Source organism: Kogia breviceps, chromosome 1 (genome assembly GCF_026419965.1).
Source record: "Kogia breviceps isolate mKogBre1 chromosome 1, mKogBre1 haplotype 1, whole genome shotgun sequence".
NCBI classification, from domain to species: domain Eukaryota; kingdom Metazoa; phylum Chordata; class Mammalia; order Artiodactyla; family Physeteridae; genus Kogia; species Kogia breviceps.
Window position 1 is genome coordinate 185,138,286 of NC_081310.1, and position 21,011 is coordinate 185,159,296.

At 40.3% G+C, this 21,011-nt stretch overlaps 1 protein-coding gene across 2 annotated transcripts in view; it reads right to left on the reverse strand.

Annotated features, from left to right (window-relative positions):
• The window catches only part of ZBTB40 (zinc finger and BTB domain containing 40), an 88,641-nt gene that overhangs the window by 24,736 nt on the left and 42,894 nt on the right, over positions 1–21,011 (reverse strand). For both annotated transcript variants that reach the window (XM_067015352.1, XM_067015362.1), the window contains exons 6-7: positions 3,095–3,287; positions 2,336–2,493 (exon numbers count right to left, since the gene is read on the reverse strand). In XM_067015352.1, coding sequence (XP_066871453.1) covers positions 2,336–2,493; positions 3,095–3,287 — 351 coding nt within the window. The remainder of the gene's footprint in view (positions 1–2,335; positions 2,494–3,094; positions 3,288–21,011) is intronic.

Below are 21,011 nucleotides of genomic sequence, written 5' to 3' on the forward strand. Positions count from 1 at the left end.
CTGTGCTCCGCAACGGGAGAGGCCACAACAGTGAGAGGCCCGCATACTACCAAAAAAAAAAAAAGTGTGGCATGTGTGACCTTGGGCAAGTTATTTAAGTCTTTAAACCTTATTCTTCTCATCTGCAAAAGAAGATAACAATACCAACTCTTGCACTGTCCGTATGACAATTCTCTAAAATGAAGCTGCCATTTGTAGAGCCGAGCATAACTCCTAGGACATATGTGATTCTAATAAATGACAGTGGTTATTGATATCATTAGGAAGCAGGATGCACAATGGTTAAGAGATGTCTTTGTTTAGAAGTCTGGGCTCCAGTGCTGGCCCCAAGCAGCTGCGCCTTTGGGTACGCTGCTTACCATTCTTAGCTTCTGTTTCTTCATCTTTAAAGTTAGGGTATTAACCATAACTTCATAAAGTTGCTGTGAGGGTAGAATTTAGTAATGCTTTAAAGGTCCTCAGCACGCTACTTGGCACACAGTAAACAATAAATAAATGGAAGCTACAGTAATTACTATTTTTGTATCTGTTTCCAATCCTGAAGTGAAAAAATGCCTATTTACCCCCAGAACCCAAGGTATGTTTACAGAAGGGCCATGGTACCTATGATTAGCATCATTCCATAAGAGAGAAAACGTTCCAAATGGCCTGAGAGCATGTTCCACATGGTGTAAAAACACTGTGCCTATGCGATCAACATTCACCTCTACACTCCTGCTTTATTATTTTGTTTCAATTTTCATGAGAAAGAGTAGCCTAATGAAGCTCTGGTGGAACCCCAATCCTAAGAAGTGTTTTCGTGATTTTCAACTAATTTAAGTTCTTCTGCTTCAGCCCTTTCTGTCAAGTAAACTGAAAGTGACAGCATGGTCTGCCTGGATGCAGGGAATGGGGCTGAGTTTGGGCTCTACCTATAAATGCTATTTTATCAAGATAATGAAACAGTTCAAAGGACACATTCAATCTAGCTAATAAGGAAAAAGTTTGAATGAGTAATTGAATGAAATCACTAAACAAGGAATGAGATATTTCTAGAGCTATAAGCAACTTACGTAAACTGAGTGCCTGAAATTAAACTTAATCTTAAATCTAAGGAGAAAACAGGAGTTTAATCTTATTCTGTTCATATATTATCTTTCTCAAGAAGTGCAAAGGAGTTAAACTTTCAAAAACATAATTTGCAAAATACAATTTTGAGATGAAAGGTTTTCCCATTTTATATGAAAAAAAGAGCAATATAAGATCGAGAAGAAGAAAATCTAGGATCCAGTCCTCACTATCAATCCAGTACTCAGCCATCACACCAGTGGTTTCTAAACATTTTCTCTCCTGAACATTTAAGCCACTTCCCACAGTTTGATACCACAAAAGTTCTCTGTCCCTATTCCTTCCTTCCAGATACAAAAATATTTTTAGCACAAAGTTGAAATCAATAACACCAACAAATACAGTTATCTAGTTGACTTGAGAAGTCATGCCAACAGTTTTATGAGGATTTTAGCAGCTGGCTGGTGGGAGTATAAATTGGTACAACCTTCCTGAAGGGCAATTCGGCAAATATATATCAAACACTTGAAAAATTTTACTCTCTATTTCGAAATCTCACTTCTTAGAAATTATCCTGAGAAAATAATCTGAGAAGTATGCAACGATTTTTGTGTAAAATGTTCCCCTGTAACATTATTTATGATAGCAAAATACTGAATAGCAAAAACTAAGAAACAAATGCCCCCAAATAATTAATGAATTATGGTATATCCATTAGACAATACAATGCAGCTACCAAAATCCGTATGTAGGTATGGAAATATATTCACAATACATTCAATTAAAAAATAAAGTTACAAAGCTATATGATAATCCCATCCCAGGATGATTCAAATGAGAAAAAGAGGGAGCACATGTTCCAAAATGTTAGTAGTGATCATCTCTGGGTGGTGAGATGGTGGAAGATTTGGATTTTTTTCTTTCTGTTTGTTTTCCCAATTTTCCAAAGATGAACAGTGTATCATTTCTGTAAAAAGTGTCATAACAATTAGAAATGTGCCTAAACACTTTAACTCTTGGGGCAAATGTTTTATATCAAAATCCCACGGAGTCAGAGCAGGAATAGCCATCCATCCATGCACCTAAAGATGTAATGTCTGACTACAGTATGCAGGCACTCAGCAAGCTGGTGCAGGGGATACACGGAGGTATGAAGCAAGAACCTGAGCTTCAAGGTGCTTACTATGTAGTATGTGAAGAAATACTGCAAGGTAAAAAGTGCTCTGTGTCACAAAAGAGGTTTAAAACAAAGTGCTGCAGAAAGGAGGAAGAGATACTCGACAGTTACCCTTTTCTCAGAGCCAGTCAGGAATTCCTCCTCGCCTGTTTCCAGGAACTCCAAAATAGGTCTCAGCTGTGTTACACACCGGATCAGGTCCTCTTTGTGTTCTAGTAACAGAACAGACAAGGTCTTTCCCTCCTCTGTGCTCCCTGGGGGAGAAAGAGCTAGAGACGAACAAGAGAAGCTCATCAATGTGAAGAAAATGACAGCATGGTTTGTCAAGAGAGATGTAACAGAATAGTAAAGTGATCCTCAGCCAATTCTGAGCACCCGAATGCAGAATCTCTTTTTGGAGAGGAAAATACTTTATTATTCTGTTTAAACTCTATGAAAGGAAAAATGTTTCATGTATCTGTCGAAACACAAAGCTGTAGAGCCAGCCAGAGGTTAACCTCTGGTTGGCAAGGCCAATGCTTTGTATCTATCCCAAATGAGAGAAACTTCAGCCTTTAAGTGCTGTCAGCAAACCAGTTCACCGTGGGCACTCAAAACACTGATTTGGATGTGTGGCTTTCTGAAGGGCAGGAGTACACTGATGGCATTCTCCAACTCCAAGGTGTCAGATTAGTTAACTAGGGGGTAGAAATGAAGACTCAAATTCAGTTTGTATATATTAACATGCAGTCTCTGGAACTACAGGTAGAATTTATGTGAAAATCACTTTAACAATAACTAAGCCATTGAAGAAATGTATCACTGGAGCAAGCTTTACAGCATCTTCCCAGAATAAAATTCAGTCACTCAGGTGGATAAGGTTTCTCGTACCTGTTGGCTGTACTGCTTCTACAGCCTCTGGCTGTCTGTCTAACAGTGCTGTCTTTACCGCGGGATTAGAATCTTGGAACAGCCTCAACAGGGACACCACAGTCCGAACATCCAGGCTCTCACTTCTTACTTTATCCAGGATCCTCTGGAATGCTGACTGTCCTTCTTCACCCACAAGGCATCCCATTATGGTCTGTAGAACACAAGTGCCCAGAAAGACAGATTAGCCAGTCACAAGAACTCCATGCTCCTTGGATTTGGCAAGTGGGCTCTCAACAGTTTGATCCCCACCTACTTGACCTTTCTATGGCATTTGATGGTACTATCACCTCTGCAGCACAATTCTCCTCCGACTTCTTGACACTGAAGCATTTTGGGTAAGAACTCACCTTTCTGACCACTCTTTTTCTGCCTTCCTCACTGGCTCTTCTTCCAAATCCATAAGCAAAGGCAGTACCTAAGACTGGCTTCAACTCTTTATTTTTTCTCACTGTATATACTCTCCTTTTGAAAAGCTCTCACACATATAGCTTTAAGTATCACCTTTATGAAGACAACCCTGAAAACCAGTGCACTAATCCTCAACTGTCTCAATCCAGAGCCACAGTGTCTGTCTGCTAGATGTGCCTTATCCTCCAGGGGTCTCAGCACCATATGCCTAAAACCCAACTCCCTTCATGACTTTTCAAAACCTAGAGCATCAAAATATCAACAACTCCAGGGATAAAATAAACAACATTAGCATTCCTTTCTTCAGTCTGACAGAGCATCTCTCACACAAATGGGAGGAATGCCAACTGGAAGGCAGAATTATTATTTCTATTTCAGCAATAATGAAAAATCTGGTAATCGAAACTTAATTTCATGAGTATAGTCTTATGTATAAATCTTTATATTTCTACTTGGCAAAACTACAACTTACCTCTGATGTTTTTTAGTGTCAATACTATAAAAGAAAATAGTTTTCACATGAGAGTCTTTAGAGAGCAAAAACGTTTTCTAGACACACACATGCACACACAGCCACATACACAACACAAAAGGATCTCCTGAATATGTACACTGGCAAAGTTCACCTAGACAGTTATTATATATTCTGACAGTAATTATATGTTTAAAATTGTTGTTTAGAGAGACTTTATCTTCTCTCCTTCCAAATAAAAAGGATTATAAATGAGTTAGACTTTGTGTTTCTTGAGTTTGTTCTAGCTTGTTTCCGGATCAGAGAGCTAAGTTAAACTTAAAAAAAAGGTTCCTATGAATTTTGGTCATCTCCAAAAGTAAACATAGATAAAACCCAATTTAATAATCCTTATTAAATTTTTACTGGAATAAGTAACTTCCATGAACATAAGATAAACTCATTTTGTCTCTATTTAAAAAACAATAAACAAATAAGATAAAAATGTAAGTTGAATGCTTAATTCTCTTTGGTTACATTTATTCATCCTTTCTTGCTTTTATCAGTTGGCTTAAAATCTCTTTAGAATGCCTCTTCCCTGACAGCAGTAAGGACCCGAGGTAGGCAGCCTCAGTTTCCCAGTATGCCTCCAGGTTTTCATGCCCTTGAGCTGAACCTGATGACCTGCTTCTAAGGAAAAGAATATGGCAAAAGTAATGGGACATCACTTGTGAGGCTAAGTTACTGTGACTTCCATCTTGCCCATGTGTGGACTCCCTCAGTGTCTTTCCTCTATGGGATGCAAGCTGCCGTGTTGAGAGGTACCCTATAGAGAGGCCCATGTGACAAGGAACTCACATTCCCCAGTCAACAGTCAGTGAGTGAGCTTAGAACGAGACACTCCTCAGCTGAGCCTCGACATGTCGGCAGCCCAGGCTGACACCATGAGTACAGCCCTGTGAAGGACCCTGAGCCAGGGACTTAGGTAAGCTATGCCTGGATTTCTGACCCACAGAAACCATGAGGTCATAAACGTTTGTTCGTTTAAGGTGCTAAATTTTAAGACTAATTTGTTCAACACAGGAATAGGTATCTTATAAAGACCCACTATTGCTAATGCCCTTAGTTTTAAACCTTTTTCTTCCTCTTTATTTTCCATTTCTATCCTCCCTCCCTCCCTCCCTCTTGTGCACTTAACTGATACAGCATACAACTATCTCATTCTATCCTAGGCCAGTTTTCTTCTCCCCGAAGCTCTCCGAATACCCCAGATCCACCTCTCTCAGTATCCAATTTGTCTGGCATTATCATTTGAGCCAGTGGGGAAGAGAAGCTCTCATCAATGGTGGCATCTGATGCACTTCTCATTATCCTCTCTGCTGTTTCCTCCTCTGCAGAACTGCTCAGCAGTGAAATTAAAACATTTGTTAACTTCATTGCTCAGCAGTGACACCAGGGTGACCATCTGGGAAGAGAAGCAGGGGTAGGCTGATGAAAGGGCCAGGAGGGAGCAGACAGCTGCCAGGAAAGCCCTGCTCTCTGGTCTTTCTTCCAGCACCTACTGGGGACCTGCAGCAGAGCCAGTGCTGTAGCTTACTCCACCAGCCCCCTAAGCTGCCTGGGGCTCCACAGTGGAGTGAGCCCTTTTCTGAAATAGGAGATCTGACTAAACAGAAGGGTGTCACATATTGCAACAGGCTGGAATTCACTGATTGCTATCACGTAACAGAACTCTACGAAATGGACCAAAACACAGTTTTATTCTTTAACCAGACAGGTGGAACTCCTTTGATTCTTAGAGTTAAAGGTATTCAATAAATTTGTATCAATTCATGGTCACAGAAGTACTCAAAGTACTTTTATCTATGAGTGAAATATAGGTCAATATGTTTAAAGATGGGACAGTTTTCTTTCCCTCTGTTATATGTGAAAAAAACCATTTAATTTTTCCCTTACACTCAGATCTTTTAATTGAATTTACTTATTTTCCCAACCATTTGCCTACTGCCTTCGGATTTGTCTTTGTTACACTATATTCTTGTTGGCTCATGCCTTCCTTAATGCTGAGGGCCAGGCAATGGTAATAATGAGACAGACCACAACAGCTCAGTACCATCCCAGATACCGTGAATACTTGCCATCTACTTTACTCCTTACATCAGATCCTGGAGGCATTACTACGACTACTTAAAGGAGAGTCAGAGAGGTGAAGTAACTTGCCCTAGTTTGCATGGCTAGTGAGCAGAATACCCAGATGAAACACTGAGCTCATTCCAATGACCTGGCACCCCTTTCACCCAGTTCCATCTCCCAAACTTTGAGTGTAACCAAATCCATTTCACTGGATTTTATCGGACATACTAGAATCAACATCACTTGAACACTGGGTAGCATCTAGACAATCTGTACCATTCCTCCTGGTCTCACTGATTAGTGAAGAGACTGGTATACAATAGGTGCTTAATAAATGTTTGTTTAACTGAATGAAATTCCCTTCCCATAAGACCATTAGCCCTTCTAGCTATAGCTGCATATCTTAGATTTAATAATTAGCAGAGAGGAGATCTGAAAAAAAACAACTTAAGTTCATCTCTCATAGACCTGTAAAGTGAACCCTACCCACTCACTTCTCAAGAAGGTTACCCTATACTGTGTCAGTGAACACAGTCCACAAAACACAGACCTACAGGTCTTGACAAACCTCTGAAGTAGTAACACAGATGAAAACATCAGATTCACATAAGAGCCTTCACTGTTGTCTGCCTTTGAAACAAAGTTGAAGGAAAAAAAGGATGCTACCAGGTCTTCAGCTTTGGGAGTCTTTCTAGAACTTTAGGTGAAAAGTGTATCAAACAGCAAGGAAATCAATAGTAGAAAAAGTTATCTCCTTACTCTGGTCAAACACTCACCTTGCTATCTACACAATTAATTAAAAGCAGGGACACGGCTTGGAATAAAGCAAGTAGACAATTAAAAGTTCTAGCATAAAAGGTGAAAAAAAGTATAACTTTGTCTTTAAATACAGGTTTTACTCAGCTCAGCCAGAAAGTCTTAGGTCAGTATCAGCTTTTTCTAATGGTAAGAGATACTACACTGAGATAAAGACAAGGGGAAGCCACTTTCCCATCCCGGTACCCAAGAGATTTCTGCTTAATCAGTTTTGGCTTTGGTTTCATGCAATTCAAGCTGCCCAGGTTCTTCTCATATTGCTGCAATCACTGCTTAGGGAATGGCTTTGCCACCTTTCATCATTTATCTCAGGAAAGAAAATAATCATGACACTGGTTCATGATGTCCTCCCTTAACGCAATCCAGGCCAGGTACATACCTCATATCTGTTTTTAAGAAAAGGAACAGGCTGGTCCATCTCAATCAGAACATCACTCACAAGCCTTAACAGGCCTCAAAATTACACACCTAAGTGCAGATTATAGTTAACGTTGAGCCATCTTTTAAATTTACGATGATGAACCAAGTAACAGCCAACAACAACAAAAAACATTCAAAGCTCTCTGGGAGCTACAGATGTATAAACAGGACAGTGACAAACAAAATCCCCAAACAACCTTTACAACTGTAGCTGAAATGCAGAATGATGTTCCAAGTGAACAGTTCTAATAAATACATTCGACCCTGAAGTCTTTTGGGGATTCCTGTAGTTGGGTGACTTCTGTATACACTTCCCAAAAAATTACACATGTGGCAGGATTTCTTTGCTGTCAAGACATTCTATAAGGATAGGGATCCAGTCTTATTTATGTTTATTTTCCTAGCAACCAGTGCAATGCCTGGCACATACCAGTTGCTCAGTAAATATTTGCTGAATCAAGGGAAAAGCAAAGAATAACACTTCGGAAATGGGTATTCAGCAGCTACTCAAAACACTGAGAGCTGTCAGCATAGACACTGTGACATCTGCCATCATACATTAAGAATTTTGTTAAGCCATTAATTTCTCCAGCAATGCTTCTCAAAATGTAGTCTAGAAATACCAAAAAAGCAGTCCATGAGGAACTTGTTAAAGATGGAGATTCCCAAGCTCTACCACAATATAAGAATCAGACTCTGGAAATGCGGTCTGGAGGTGTACATTTTAACAAATCCACCATTTTAATAAGAGCATCATTTTTATATATACTGAACTGCTGTTCTAGAGACTGATGGCTCTGTACAAGACACTACACCTGTAGTTCAGGAAGCTACTTCCAAGGGTAATGGTACCTATTTGAAAGCATGACTTGCTATTAAGCTTAAACATCAACAGCAAACCATCTCATGTCAGAGTAAGTGATCACGGCACTAGGATATTATAAGGCATTAAGTGAAAAAGGAGTTTCAAGACTGACTGAGTCTAAAAATGACTTTTTAAAAAATGACTTTTTAGTTTTTAATAATATTTTTAAAATTTTAATCACTTTATTTTATTATTTCTTTCTTTCTTTCTTTTTTTTCTCCCTTTTCTTCTGAGCCGTGTGGCTGACAGGGTCTTGGTGCTCCAGCTGGGTGTCAAGCATGAGCCTCTTAGGTGGGAGAGCTGAGTTCAGGATACTGGACCACCAGAGACCTCCCAGCCCCATGTAATAGCAAAAGGCGAAAGCTTCCTCAGAGATCTCCATCTCAACGCTAAGACCCAGCTCCACTCAATGACCAGCAAGCTAAAGTGCTTGACACCCTATGCCAAACAACTAGCAAGACAGGAACACAACCCAACCCATTAGCAGAGAGGCTACCTAAAATCATAATACAGTTACAGACACCCCAAAACACACCACTGGACACAGTCCTGCCCACCAGAAAGATCCAGCTTTATCCACCAGAACACAGGCACTAGTCCCCTCCACCAGGAAGCCTACACAACCCAATGAACCAACCTTAGCCTCTGGGGGCAGACACCAAAAACAATGGGAACTACGAACCTGCAGCCTGTGACAAGGAGACCCCAAACACAGTAAGTTAATAAAAATGAGAAGACAGAGAAACACACAGCAGATGAAGGAGCAAGGTAAAAACCCACCAGACCTAACAAATGAAGAGGAAATAGGCAGTCTACCTGAAAAAGAATTCAGAGTAATGATAGTAAAGATGATCCAAAATCTTGGAAATACAATGGAGAAAATACAAGAAACGTTTAACAAGGACCTAGAAGAACTAAAGAGCATAAAACAATGATGAACAACACAATAAATGGAATTAAAATTCTCTAGAAGCAATCAATAGCAGAATAACTGAGTCAGAAGAACAGATACGTGACATGGAAGATAAAATAGTGGAAATAACTACCACAGAGTGGAATAAAGAAAAAAGAATGAAAAGAATTGATGACAGTCTCAGAGACCTCTGGGGCAACATTAAACACACCAACATTCTAATTATAGGGGCCCCAAAAGAAGAAGAGAAAAAGAAAGGGACTGAGGAAATATTTGACAAGATTATAGTTGAAACTTCCCTAATATGGGAAAGGAAATAGTCAATCAAGTCCAGGAAGCATAGAGAGTCCCATACAGGATAAATCCAAGGAGAAACATGCTAAGACACATATTAATCAAACTATCAAAAATTAAATACAAAGAAAAAATATTAAAAGCAGCAAGGGAAAAGCAACAAATAACATACAAGGGAATCCCTGTAAGATTAACAGCTGATCTTCCAGCAGAAACTCTGCAAGCCAGAAAGGAGTGGTAGGACATATTTAAAGTGATGAAAGGGAAAAACCTACAACCAAGATTCTCTACCCAGCAAGGATCTCATTCAGATTTGATGGAGAAATTAAAACCTTTACAGACAAGCAAAAGCTAAGAGAATTCAGCACCACCAAACCAGTTTTACAACAATTGCTAAAGGATCTTCTCTAGGCAGGAAACACAAGAGAAGGAAAAGACCTACAATAACAAACCCAAGGGCTTCCCTGGTGGCACAGTGGTTGAGAATCTGCCTGCCGATGCAGGGGACACGGGTTCGTGCCCCGGTCCGGTAAGATCCCACATGCCACGGAGCGGCTGGGCCCGTGAGCCATGGCCGCTGAGCCTGCGCGTCCGGAGCCTGTGCTCCGCAACGGGAGAGGCCACAACAGTGAGAGGCCCGTGTACCACAAAACAAAAAACAAACAAACAAAAAACCCAAAACATGAAAATGGTAATAGAAACATACATATCAATAATTACCTTAAATGTAAATGGATTATATGCTCCAACAAAAAGACACAGACTGACTGACTGGATACAAAAACAAGACCTGTACATATGTTGTCTACAAGAGACCCAGTTCAGGCCTAGGGACACATACAGACTGAAAGTGGGGGGATGGAAAAAGATATTCCATGCAAATGGAAATCAAAAGAAAGCTGGAGTAGCAATCCTCTTATCAGACAAAATAGACTTTAAAACAAAGACTGTTACAAGAGACAAAGAAGGACACACATAATGATCAAGGGATCAATCCAAGATGAAGATACAACAATTGTAAATATTTATGCACCCAACATAGGAGCACCTCAATACATAAGGCAAATGCTAACAGCCATAAAAGGGGAAATCAACAGTAACACAATAATAGTAACACCCCACTTTCACCAATGGACAGATTATCCAAAATGAAAATAAATAAGGAAACACAAGCTTTAAATGACACATTCAACAAGATGGACTAAATTGATATTTATAGGACATTCCAGCCCAAAACAACAGAATACACTTTCTTCTAAAGTCCTCATGGAACATTCTCCAGGATAGATCATATCTTGGGTAACAAATCAAGCCTTGGTAAAATTAAGAAAATTGAAATTGTATCAAGTATCTTTTTCGACCACAACTCTATGAGACTCTATATCAATTACAGGGAAAGATCTGTAAAAAATACAAACACACAGACGCTAAACAGTACACTACTAAATAACCAAGAGATCACTGAAGAAATCAAAGTGGCAATCAAAAAATACCTAGAAACAAATGATAATGGAGACACAAAGACCCAAAACCTATGGGATGCAGCAAAAGCAGTTCTAAGAGGGAAATTTATAGCAATACAATCCTACCTCAAGAAACAAAAAACATCTCAAATAAACAACCTAACCTTACACCTAAAGCAATTAGAGAAAGAAGAGCAAAAAAACCCCAGTTAGCAGAAGGAAAGAAATCATAAAGATCAGATCAGAAATAAATGAAACAGAAATGAAGGAAACAATAGCAAAGATCAATAAAACTAAAAGCTGGTTCTTTGAGAAGATAAACAAAATTGATAAACCATTAGCCAGACTCATCAAGAAAAAAAGGGAGAAGACTCAAATCAACATAATTCAAAATGATAAAGGAGAAGTAACAACTGACACTGCAGAAATACAAAGGATCATGAGAGATTACTACAAGCAACTATATGCCAATAAAATGGACAACCTGGAAGAAATGGACAAATTCTTAGAAAAGCACAACCTTCCGAGACTGAACCAGGAAGAAACAGAAAATACAAACAGACCAATCACAAGCACTGAAATTGAAACTGTGATTAAAAATCTTCGACAGGCCCTTTGGTGGGGCTAATGGCAGACTCTGGGAGGGCTCACACCAAGGAGTACTTCCCAGAACTTCTGCTGTCAGTGCCCTTGTGCTCGCAGTGAGCCACAGCCACTCCCCGCCTCTGCAAGAGACCCTCCAACACTAGCAGGCTAAAAGCTCCTGGCTACAGAAAGAAATACTTTCTAGAAGAAGATGGCGGAAGAGTAAGACGAGGAGATCACCTTCCTCCCCACAGATACATCAGAAATACATCTACACGTGGAACTGCTCCTATAGAACACCCACTGAACGCTGGCAGAAGACCTCAGACCTTCCAAAAGGCAAGAAACTCCCCATGTTCCTGGGTAGGGCAAAAGAAAAAAGAATAAATAGAGACAAAAGAATAGGGACAGGACATGCACCAGTGGGAGGGAGCTGTGAAGGAGGAAAGGTTTCCACACACTAGAAGCCCCTTCACGGGCAGAGACTGAGGGTGGCAGAGGGGGAAGCTTCAGAGCCGGGGAGGAGAGCACAGCAACAGGGTGCGGAGGGCAAAGTGGAGAGATTCCTGCAGAGGATCGGTGCTGACCGGCACTCACCAGTCCTAGAGGCTTGTCTGCTCACCTGCGGGGACGGGCAGGGGCTGGGAGCTGAGACTCGGGCTTCGGTTGGAAGCTGGGACAGGACTGGGGTTGGCAGCATGAACACAGCCTGAAGGGGTTAGTGCACCACGGATAGCCAGGAGGGAGTCCGGGAGAAGTCTGGAGCTGCCGAAGAGGCAAGAGACCTTTTCTTCTCTCTTTGCTTCCTGGGGCGCAAGGAGAGGGGATTAAGCATGCCTCTTAAAGCTCCAGAGATGGACACTGAGCTACCAAAGAGACAAGAGACTTTTTATTGCCTCTTTGTTTCCTGGTGTGCGAGGAGAGGGGCTTAAGCATGCCGCTTAAAGGAGCTCCAGAGATAGGCATGGAGCTGCCGAAGAGACAAGAGACTTTTTCTTGCCTCTTTGTTTCCTGGTGCGAGAGGAGGGGGGATTAAGCACGCCGCATAAAGGAGCTCCAGAAATGGGCGCGAGCCGCGGCTATCAGCGCGGACACCAGAGACGGGCATGAGACGCTAAGGCTGCTGCTGCCACCACCAAGAAGCCTGTGTGCGAGCACAGGTCACTCTCCACACCTCCCCTCCAGGGTGCCTGTGTAGCCCGCCACTGCTGGGGTCCCGGGATCCAGGGACAACTTCCCCGGAAGAACGCACGGCGTCCCTCAGGCTGGTGCAACGTCATGCTGGCCTCTGCCGCCACAAGCTCACCCTGCATCCATACCCCTCCCTCCCCGCCCGGCCTGAGCCAGAGCCCCCAAATCAGCTGCTCCTTTAAACCCTGTCCTGTCTGAGCAAAGAGCAGACGCCCTCGGGTGACCTACTCGCAGAGGTGGGGCCAATTCCAAAGCTGAACCCCAGGAGCTGTGCGAACAAAGTAGAGAGGGGGAGGTCTCTCCCAGCAGCCTCAGAAGCAGCGGATTAAAGCTCCGCAATCAACTTGAAGTGCCCTGCATCTGTGGAATACCTGAATAGACAGTGAATCATCCCAAGTTGAGGAGGTGGACTTTGGGAGCAAGATGTATTATTTTTTTCCCCTTTTTCTCTTTCTGTGAGTGTGTATGTGTGTGCTTCTGTGTGAGATGTTGTCTGTATAGCTTTGCTTTCACCATTTGTCCTAGGGTTCTGACCGTCCCATTTTATTTTTAATTAAAAAACTTTTTCTTCTTAATAATTATTTTTTATTTTAATAATTTTATTTTATCCTACTTTATTTTATCTTCTTTCTTCCTTCTTTCCTTTTCTATTTTTTTCCCTTTTATTCTGAGCCGTGTGGATTAAAGGCTCTTGGTGCTCCACCAGGCATCAGGGCTGTATCTCTGAGGTGGGAGAACCAACTTCAGGACACTGGTCTACAAGAGACCTCCCAGCTCCACGTAATATCAAATGGCAAAAATCTCCCAGAGATCTCCATCTCAACACCAAGACCCAGCTTCACTCAACAACCAGCAAGCTAAAGTGTTGGACACCCTATGCCCAACAACTAGCAAGACAGGATCACAGACCCATCCATTAGCAGACAGGCTGCCTAAAATCATAATAAGACTACAGACACCCTAAAACACACCACCAGACGTGGACCTGCCCACCAGAAAGACAAGATCCAGCCTCATCCACCAGAACTTAGGCACTAGTCCCCCCGCAACCAGGAAACCCACTCAACCCACTGAACCAAACTTAGCCACTGGGGACAGACACCAAAAACAACTGGAAGTACGAACCTGCAGCCTGCAAAAAGGAGACCCCAAACACAGTAAGCAAAATGAAAAGACAGAAAAACACACAGCAGATGAAGGAGCAAGGTAAAAACCCACCAGACCTAACAAATGAAGAGGAAGTAGGCAGTCTACCTGAAAAAGAATTCAGAGTAATGATAGTAAAGAGGATCCAAAATCTTGGAAGTAGAATAGACAAAATGCAAGAAACATTTAACAAGGACCTAGAAGAACTAAAGAGGAAGCAAGCAACAATGAACAACACAATAAATGAAATTAAAAATACTCTAGATGGGATCAATAGCAGAATAACTGAGGCAGAAGAACGGATAAGTGACCTGGAAGATAAAATAGTGGAAATAACTACTGCAGAGCAGAGTAAAGAAAAAAGAATGAAAAGAACTGAGGACAGTCTCAGAGACCTCTGGGGCAACATTAAACACACCAACATTCTAATTATAGGGGTCCCAGAAGAAGAAGAGAAAAAGAAAGGGACTGAGAAAATATTTGAAGAGATTATAGTTGAAAACTTCCCTAATATGGGAAAGGAAATAGTTAATCAAGTCCAGGAAGCACAGAGAGTCCCATTCAGGATAAATCCAAGGAGAAACATGCCAAGACACATATTAATCAAACTATCAAAAATTAAATACAAAGAAAAAATATTAAAAGCAGCAAGGGAAAAACAACAAATAACACACAAGGGAATCCCCATAAGGTTAACAGCTGATCTTTCAGCAGAAACACTGCAAGCCAGAAGGGAGTGGCAGGACATATTTAAAGTGATGAAGGAGAAAAACCTACAACTAAGATTACTCTACCCAGCAAGGATCTCATTCAGATTTGATGGAGAAATTAAAACCTTTACAGACAAGCAAAAGCTGAGAGAGTTCAGCACCACCAAACCAGTTTACAACAAATGCTTAAAGGAACTTCTCTAGGCGAGAAACACAAGAGAAGGAAAATAACTACAAGAACAAACTTGAAACAATTAGGTAAATGGTAATAGGAAAATACATATCGATAATTACCTTAAATGTAAATGGATTAAATGTTCCTACCAAAAGACACAGACTGGCTGAATGGATACAAAAACAAGACCCATATATATGCTGTCTACAAGAGACCCACTTCAGACCTAGGGACACATACAGGCTGAAAGTGAGGGGATGGGAAAAGATATTCCATGCAAATGGAAATCAGAAGGAAGCTGGAGTAGCAATTCTCATATCTGACAAAATAGACTTTAAAATAAAGACCATTACAAGAGACAAAGAAGGACACTACATAATGATCAAGGGATCGATCCATAAAGAAGATATAACAATTGTAAATATTTATGCACCCAACACAGGAGCACCTCAATACATAAGGCAAATGCCAACGGCCATAAAAGGGGAAATCGACAGTAACACAATCATAGTAGGGGATGTTAACACCCCACTTTCACCAATGGATAGATCATCCAAAATGAAAATAAATAAGGAAACACAAGTTTTAAATGATATATTAAACAAGATGGACTTAATTGATATTTATAGGACATTCCATCTAAAAACAACAGAATACACATTTTTCTCAAGTGCTCATGGAACATTCTCCAGGATAGATCATATCTTGGGTCACAAATCTAGCCTTGGTAAATATAAGAAAATTGAAATCGTATAAAGTATCTTTTCCGACCACAACGCAATGAGACTAGATATCAATTACAGGAAAAGATCTGTAAAAAATACAAACACATGGACGCTAAACAATACACTACTTAATAACGAAGTGATCACTGAAGAAATCAAAGAGGAAATCAAAAAATACTTAGAAACAAATGACAATGGAGACACGACGACTCAAAACCTACGTGATACAGCAAAAGCAGTTCTAAGAGGGAAGTTTATAGCAATACAATCCTACCTTAAGAAACAAAAAAAATCTCGAATAAACAACCTAACTTTGCACCTAAAGCAATTTGAGAAAGAAGAACAAAACCCCCCCAAATTTAGCAGAAGGAAAGAAATCATAAAGATCAGATCAGAAATAAATGAAAAAGAAATGAAGGAAACGATAGCAAAGATCAATAAAACTAAAAGCTGGTTCTTTGAGAAGATAAAATTGATAAACCATTTAGCCAGACTAATCAAGAAAAAACGGGAGAAGACTCAAATCAATAGAATTAGAAGTGAAAAAGGAGAAGTAACAACTGACACTGCAGAAACACAAAAGATTATTAGAGATTACTACAAGTAACTGTATGCCAATAAAATGGACAACCTGGAAGAAATGGACAAATTCTTAGAAATACACAACCTGCCGAGACTGAACCAGGAAGAAGTAGAAAATATGAACAGACCAATCACAAGCACTGAAATTGAAACTGTGATTTAAAATCTTCCAGAAAACAAAAGCTCAGGACCAGATGGCTTCACAGGCGAATTCTATCAAACATTTAGAGAAGAGCTAACACCTATCCTTCTCAAACTCTTCCAAAAGATAGCAGAGGGAGGAACACTCCCAAACTCATTCTATGAGGCCACCATCACCCTGATACCAAAACCAGACAAAGATGTCACAAAGAAAGAAAACTACAGGCCAATATCACTGATGAACATAGATGCAAAAATCCTCAACAAAATACTAGCAAACAGAATCCAACAGCACATTAAAAGGATCATACACCACGATCAAGTTGGGTTTATTCCAGGACTGCAAGGGTTCTTCAATATATGCAAATCTATCAACGTGATACACCATATCAACAAACTGAAGGAGAAAAACCATATGATCATCTCAATAGATGCAGAGAAAGCTTTCGACAAAATTCAACACCCATTTATGATAAAAACCCTGCAGAAAGGAGGCATAGAGGGAACTTTCCTCAACATAATAAAGGCCATATATGACAAACCCACAGCCAACATCGTCCTCAATGGTGAAAAACTGAAACAATTTCCACTAAGATCAGGAACAAGACAAGGTTGCCCACTCTCACCACTCTTTTTTTTTTTTTTTTTTTCAGTACACGAGCCTCTCACTGTTGTGGCCTCTCCCGTTGTGGAGCGCAGGCTCTGGACGCGCAGGCTAAGCAGCCATGGCTCACAGGCCCAGCCGCTCCGCGGCATGTGGGCTCTTCCCAGACCAGGTCACGAACCCGTGTCCCCTGCATCGGCAGGCGGACTCTCAACCACTGCGCCACCAGGGAAGCCCTCACCACTCTTATTCAACATAGTTATGGAAGTTCTAGCCACAGCAATCAGAGAAGAAAAAGAAATAAAAGGAATCCAAATTGGAAAAGAAGAAGTAAAGCTGTCACTGTTTGCAGATGATACGATACATAGAGAATCCTAAGGATGCTACCAGAAAACTACTAGAGCTAATCAATGAATTTGGTAAAGTAGCAGGATACAAAATAAATGCACAGAAATCTCTGGCACTCTTACATACTAATGATGAAAAATCTGAAAGTGAAATTAAGAAAACACTCCCATTTACCATTGCAACAAAAAGAATAAAATATCTAGGAATAAACCTACCTAAGGAGACAAAAGACCTGTATGCAGAAAATTATAAGACACTGATGAAAGAAATTAAAGACGATACAAATAGATGGAGAGATATACCATGTTCTTGGATTGGAAGAATCAACATTGTGAAAATGACTCTACTATCCAAAGCAATCTACAGATTCAATGCAATCCCTATCAAACCACCACTGGCATTTTTCACAGAACTAGAACAAAAAATTTCACAATTTGTATGGAAACACAAAAGACCCCGAATAGCCAAAGCAATCTTGAGAACAAAAAATGGAGCTGGAGGAATCAGGCTCCCTGAATTCAGACTACACTACAAAGCTACAGTAATCAAGACAGTATGGTACTGGCACAAAAACAGAAATATAGATCAATGGAACAGGATACAAAGCCCAGAGATAAACCCACACACATATGGTCACCTTATCTTTGATAAAGGAGGCAAGAATATACAGTGGAGAAAAGACAGCCTCTTCAATAAGTGGTGCTGGGAAAACTGGACAGGTACATGTAAAAGTATGAAATTAGAGGGCTTCCCTGGTGGCGCAGTGGTTGAGAGTCCGCCTGCCGATGCAGGCGACGCGGGTTCGTGCCCCGGTCTGGGAAGATCCCACGTGCCGCGGAGCGGCTGGGCCCATGAGCCATGACCGCTGAGCCTGCGCGTCCGGAGCCTGTGCTCCGCAATGGGAGAGGCCACAACAGTGAGAGGCCTGCAACCACAAAAAAAAAAAAAAAAAAAAAAAAAGTATGAAATTAGAACACTCCCTAACACCACACACAAAAATAAACTCAAAATGGGTTAAAGACCTACATTAAGGCCAGACTCTATAAAACTCTTAGAGGAAAACATAGGCAGAACACTCTATGACTTAAATCACAGCAAGATCCTTTTTGACCCACCTTCTAGAGTAATGGAAATAAAAACAAAAATAAACAAATAGGACCTAATGAAACTTAAAAGCTTTTGCACAGCAAAGGATACCATAAACAAGACCAAAAGACAACCCTCAGAATGGGAGAAAATTGTTGCAAATGAAGCAACTAACAAAGGATTAATCTCCAAAATTTATAAGCAACTTGTGCAGCTCAATAACAAGAAAACAAACAACCCAATCCAAAAATGGGTAGAAGAACTAAATAGACATTTCTCAAAAGAAGATATACAGATTGCCAACAAACACATGAAAGCATGCTCAACATCATTAATCATTAGAGAAATGCAAATCAAAACTACAATGAAATATCATCTCACACCGGTCAGAATGGCCATCATCAAAAAATCTAGAAACAATAAATGCTGGAGAGGGTGTGGAGAAAAGGGAACACTCTTGCACTGCTGGCGGGAATGTAAATTGATACAGCCACTTTGGAGAACAGTATGGAGGTTCCTTAAAAAACTACAAATAGAACTACCATACGACCCAGCAGTCCCACTACTGGGCATATACCCTGAGAAAACCATAATTCAAAAAGAGTCATGTACCAAAATGTTCACTGCAGCACTATTTACAATGGCCAGGACATGGAAGCAACCTAAGTGTCCATCAACAGACGAATGGGTAAAGAAAATGTGGCACATATATACAATGGAATATTACTCAGCCATAAAAAGAAATGAAATGAGTTACTTGTAGTGAGGTGGATGGACCTGGAGTCTGTCACACAGAGTGAAGTAAATCAGAAGGAGAAAAACAAATACCATATGCTAAGACATATATATGGAATCTAAGAAAAAAAATGTCATGAAGAGACTAGGGGTAGGATGGGAATAAAACACAGACCTACTAGAGCATGGACTTGAGGATATGGGGAGGGGGAAGGGTAAGCTGTGACAAAGTGAGAGAGTGTCATGGACATATATACACTACAAACGTAGGGTGGATAGTTAATGGGAAGCAGCTGCATGGCACAGGAAGATCATCTAGGTGGTTTGTGACCACCTAGAGGGGTGGGATAGGGAGGGTGGGAGGGAGGGAAACGCAAGAGGGAAGAGATATGGGAACATATGTATAACTGATTCACTTTGTTGTAAAGCAGAAACTAACACACCATTGTAAAGCAATTATACTCCAATAAAGATGTTAAAAAAAAAATCTTCCAACAAACAAAAACCAGATGGCTTCACAGGTGAATTCTATCAAACATTTAGAGAAGAGCTAACACCTATCCTTCTCAAACTCTTCCAAAATAGAGCAGAGTGAGGAACACTCCCAAACTCATTCTACTAGACCACCATCACCCTCATACCAAAACCAGACAAAGTTGTCACAAAAAAAAGAAAACTATAGGCTAATATCACTGATGAACATAAATGCAAAAGTCCTCAACAAAATACTAGCAAACAGAATCCAGCAGCACATTAAAAGGATCATACATCATGATCAAGTGGGGTTTATCTCAGGAATGCAAGGATTCTTCAATATACGCAAATCAGTCAACGTGAATAGCCATATTAATAAACTGAAGGATAAAAATCATATGATCAACTCAATAGATGCAGAAAAAGCTTTCGACAAAATTCAACACCCATTTATGATAAAAACCCTCCAGAAAGTAGACACAGAGGGAACTTACATCAACATAATAAAGGCCATATATGAGAAACCCATAGCAGCATCATCCCCAATGATGAAAAACTGAAAGCATTTCCACTAATATCAGGAACAAGACAAGGTTGTCCACTCTCACCACTATTATTCAACATAATTTTGGAAGTTTTAGCCACAGCAATCAGAGAAGAAAAAGAAATAAAAGGAATCCAAATTGGAAAAGAAGAAGTAAAGCTGTCACTGTTTGCAGATGACATGATACGATACATAGAGGATCCTAAGGATGCTACCAGGAAACTACTAGAGTTAATCAATGAATTTGGTAAAGTAGGAGGATACAAAATTAATGCACAGAAATCTCTTGCATTCCTATACACTAACAAAGAAAAATCTGAAAGAGAAATTAAGGAAACACTCCCATTTACCACTGCAACAAAAGGAATAAAATACCTAGGAATAAATCTACCTAAGGAGACAAAAGACGTATATGCAGAAAACTATAAGACAATGAAGAAAGAAATTAAAGATGATACAAACAGATGGAGAGATATACCACGTTCTTGGATTGGAAGAATCAACATTGTGAAAATGACTCTACTATCCAAAGCAATCTACAGATTCAATGCAATCCCTATCAAACTACCACTGGCATTTTTCACAGAACTAGAACAAAAAATTTCACTATTTGTATGGAAACACAAAAGAGTCAAAATAGCCAAAGCTGGAGGAATCAGGCTCCCTGACTTCAGACTATACTATAAAGCTACAGTAATCAAGACAGTATAGTACTGGCACAAAAACAGAAACATAGATCAATGGAACAGGATACAAAGCCCAGAGATAAACCCACACACATACGGTCACCTTATCTTTGATAAAGGAGGGAAGAATATACAATGGAGAAAAGACAGCCTTTCAATAAGTGGTGCTGGGAAAACTGGACAGCTACATGTAAAAGTATGAAATTAGAACACTCCCTAACACCACACACAAAAATAAACTCAAAATGGATTAAAGACCTAAACGTAAGGCCAGACACTATAAAACTCTTAGAGGAAAACATAGGTAGAACACTCTATGACATAAATCACAGCAAGATCCTTTTTGATTCACCTTCTAGAGTAATAGAAATAAAAAACAA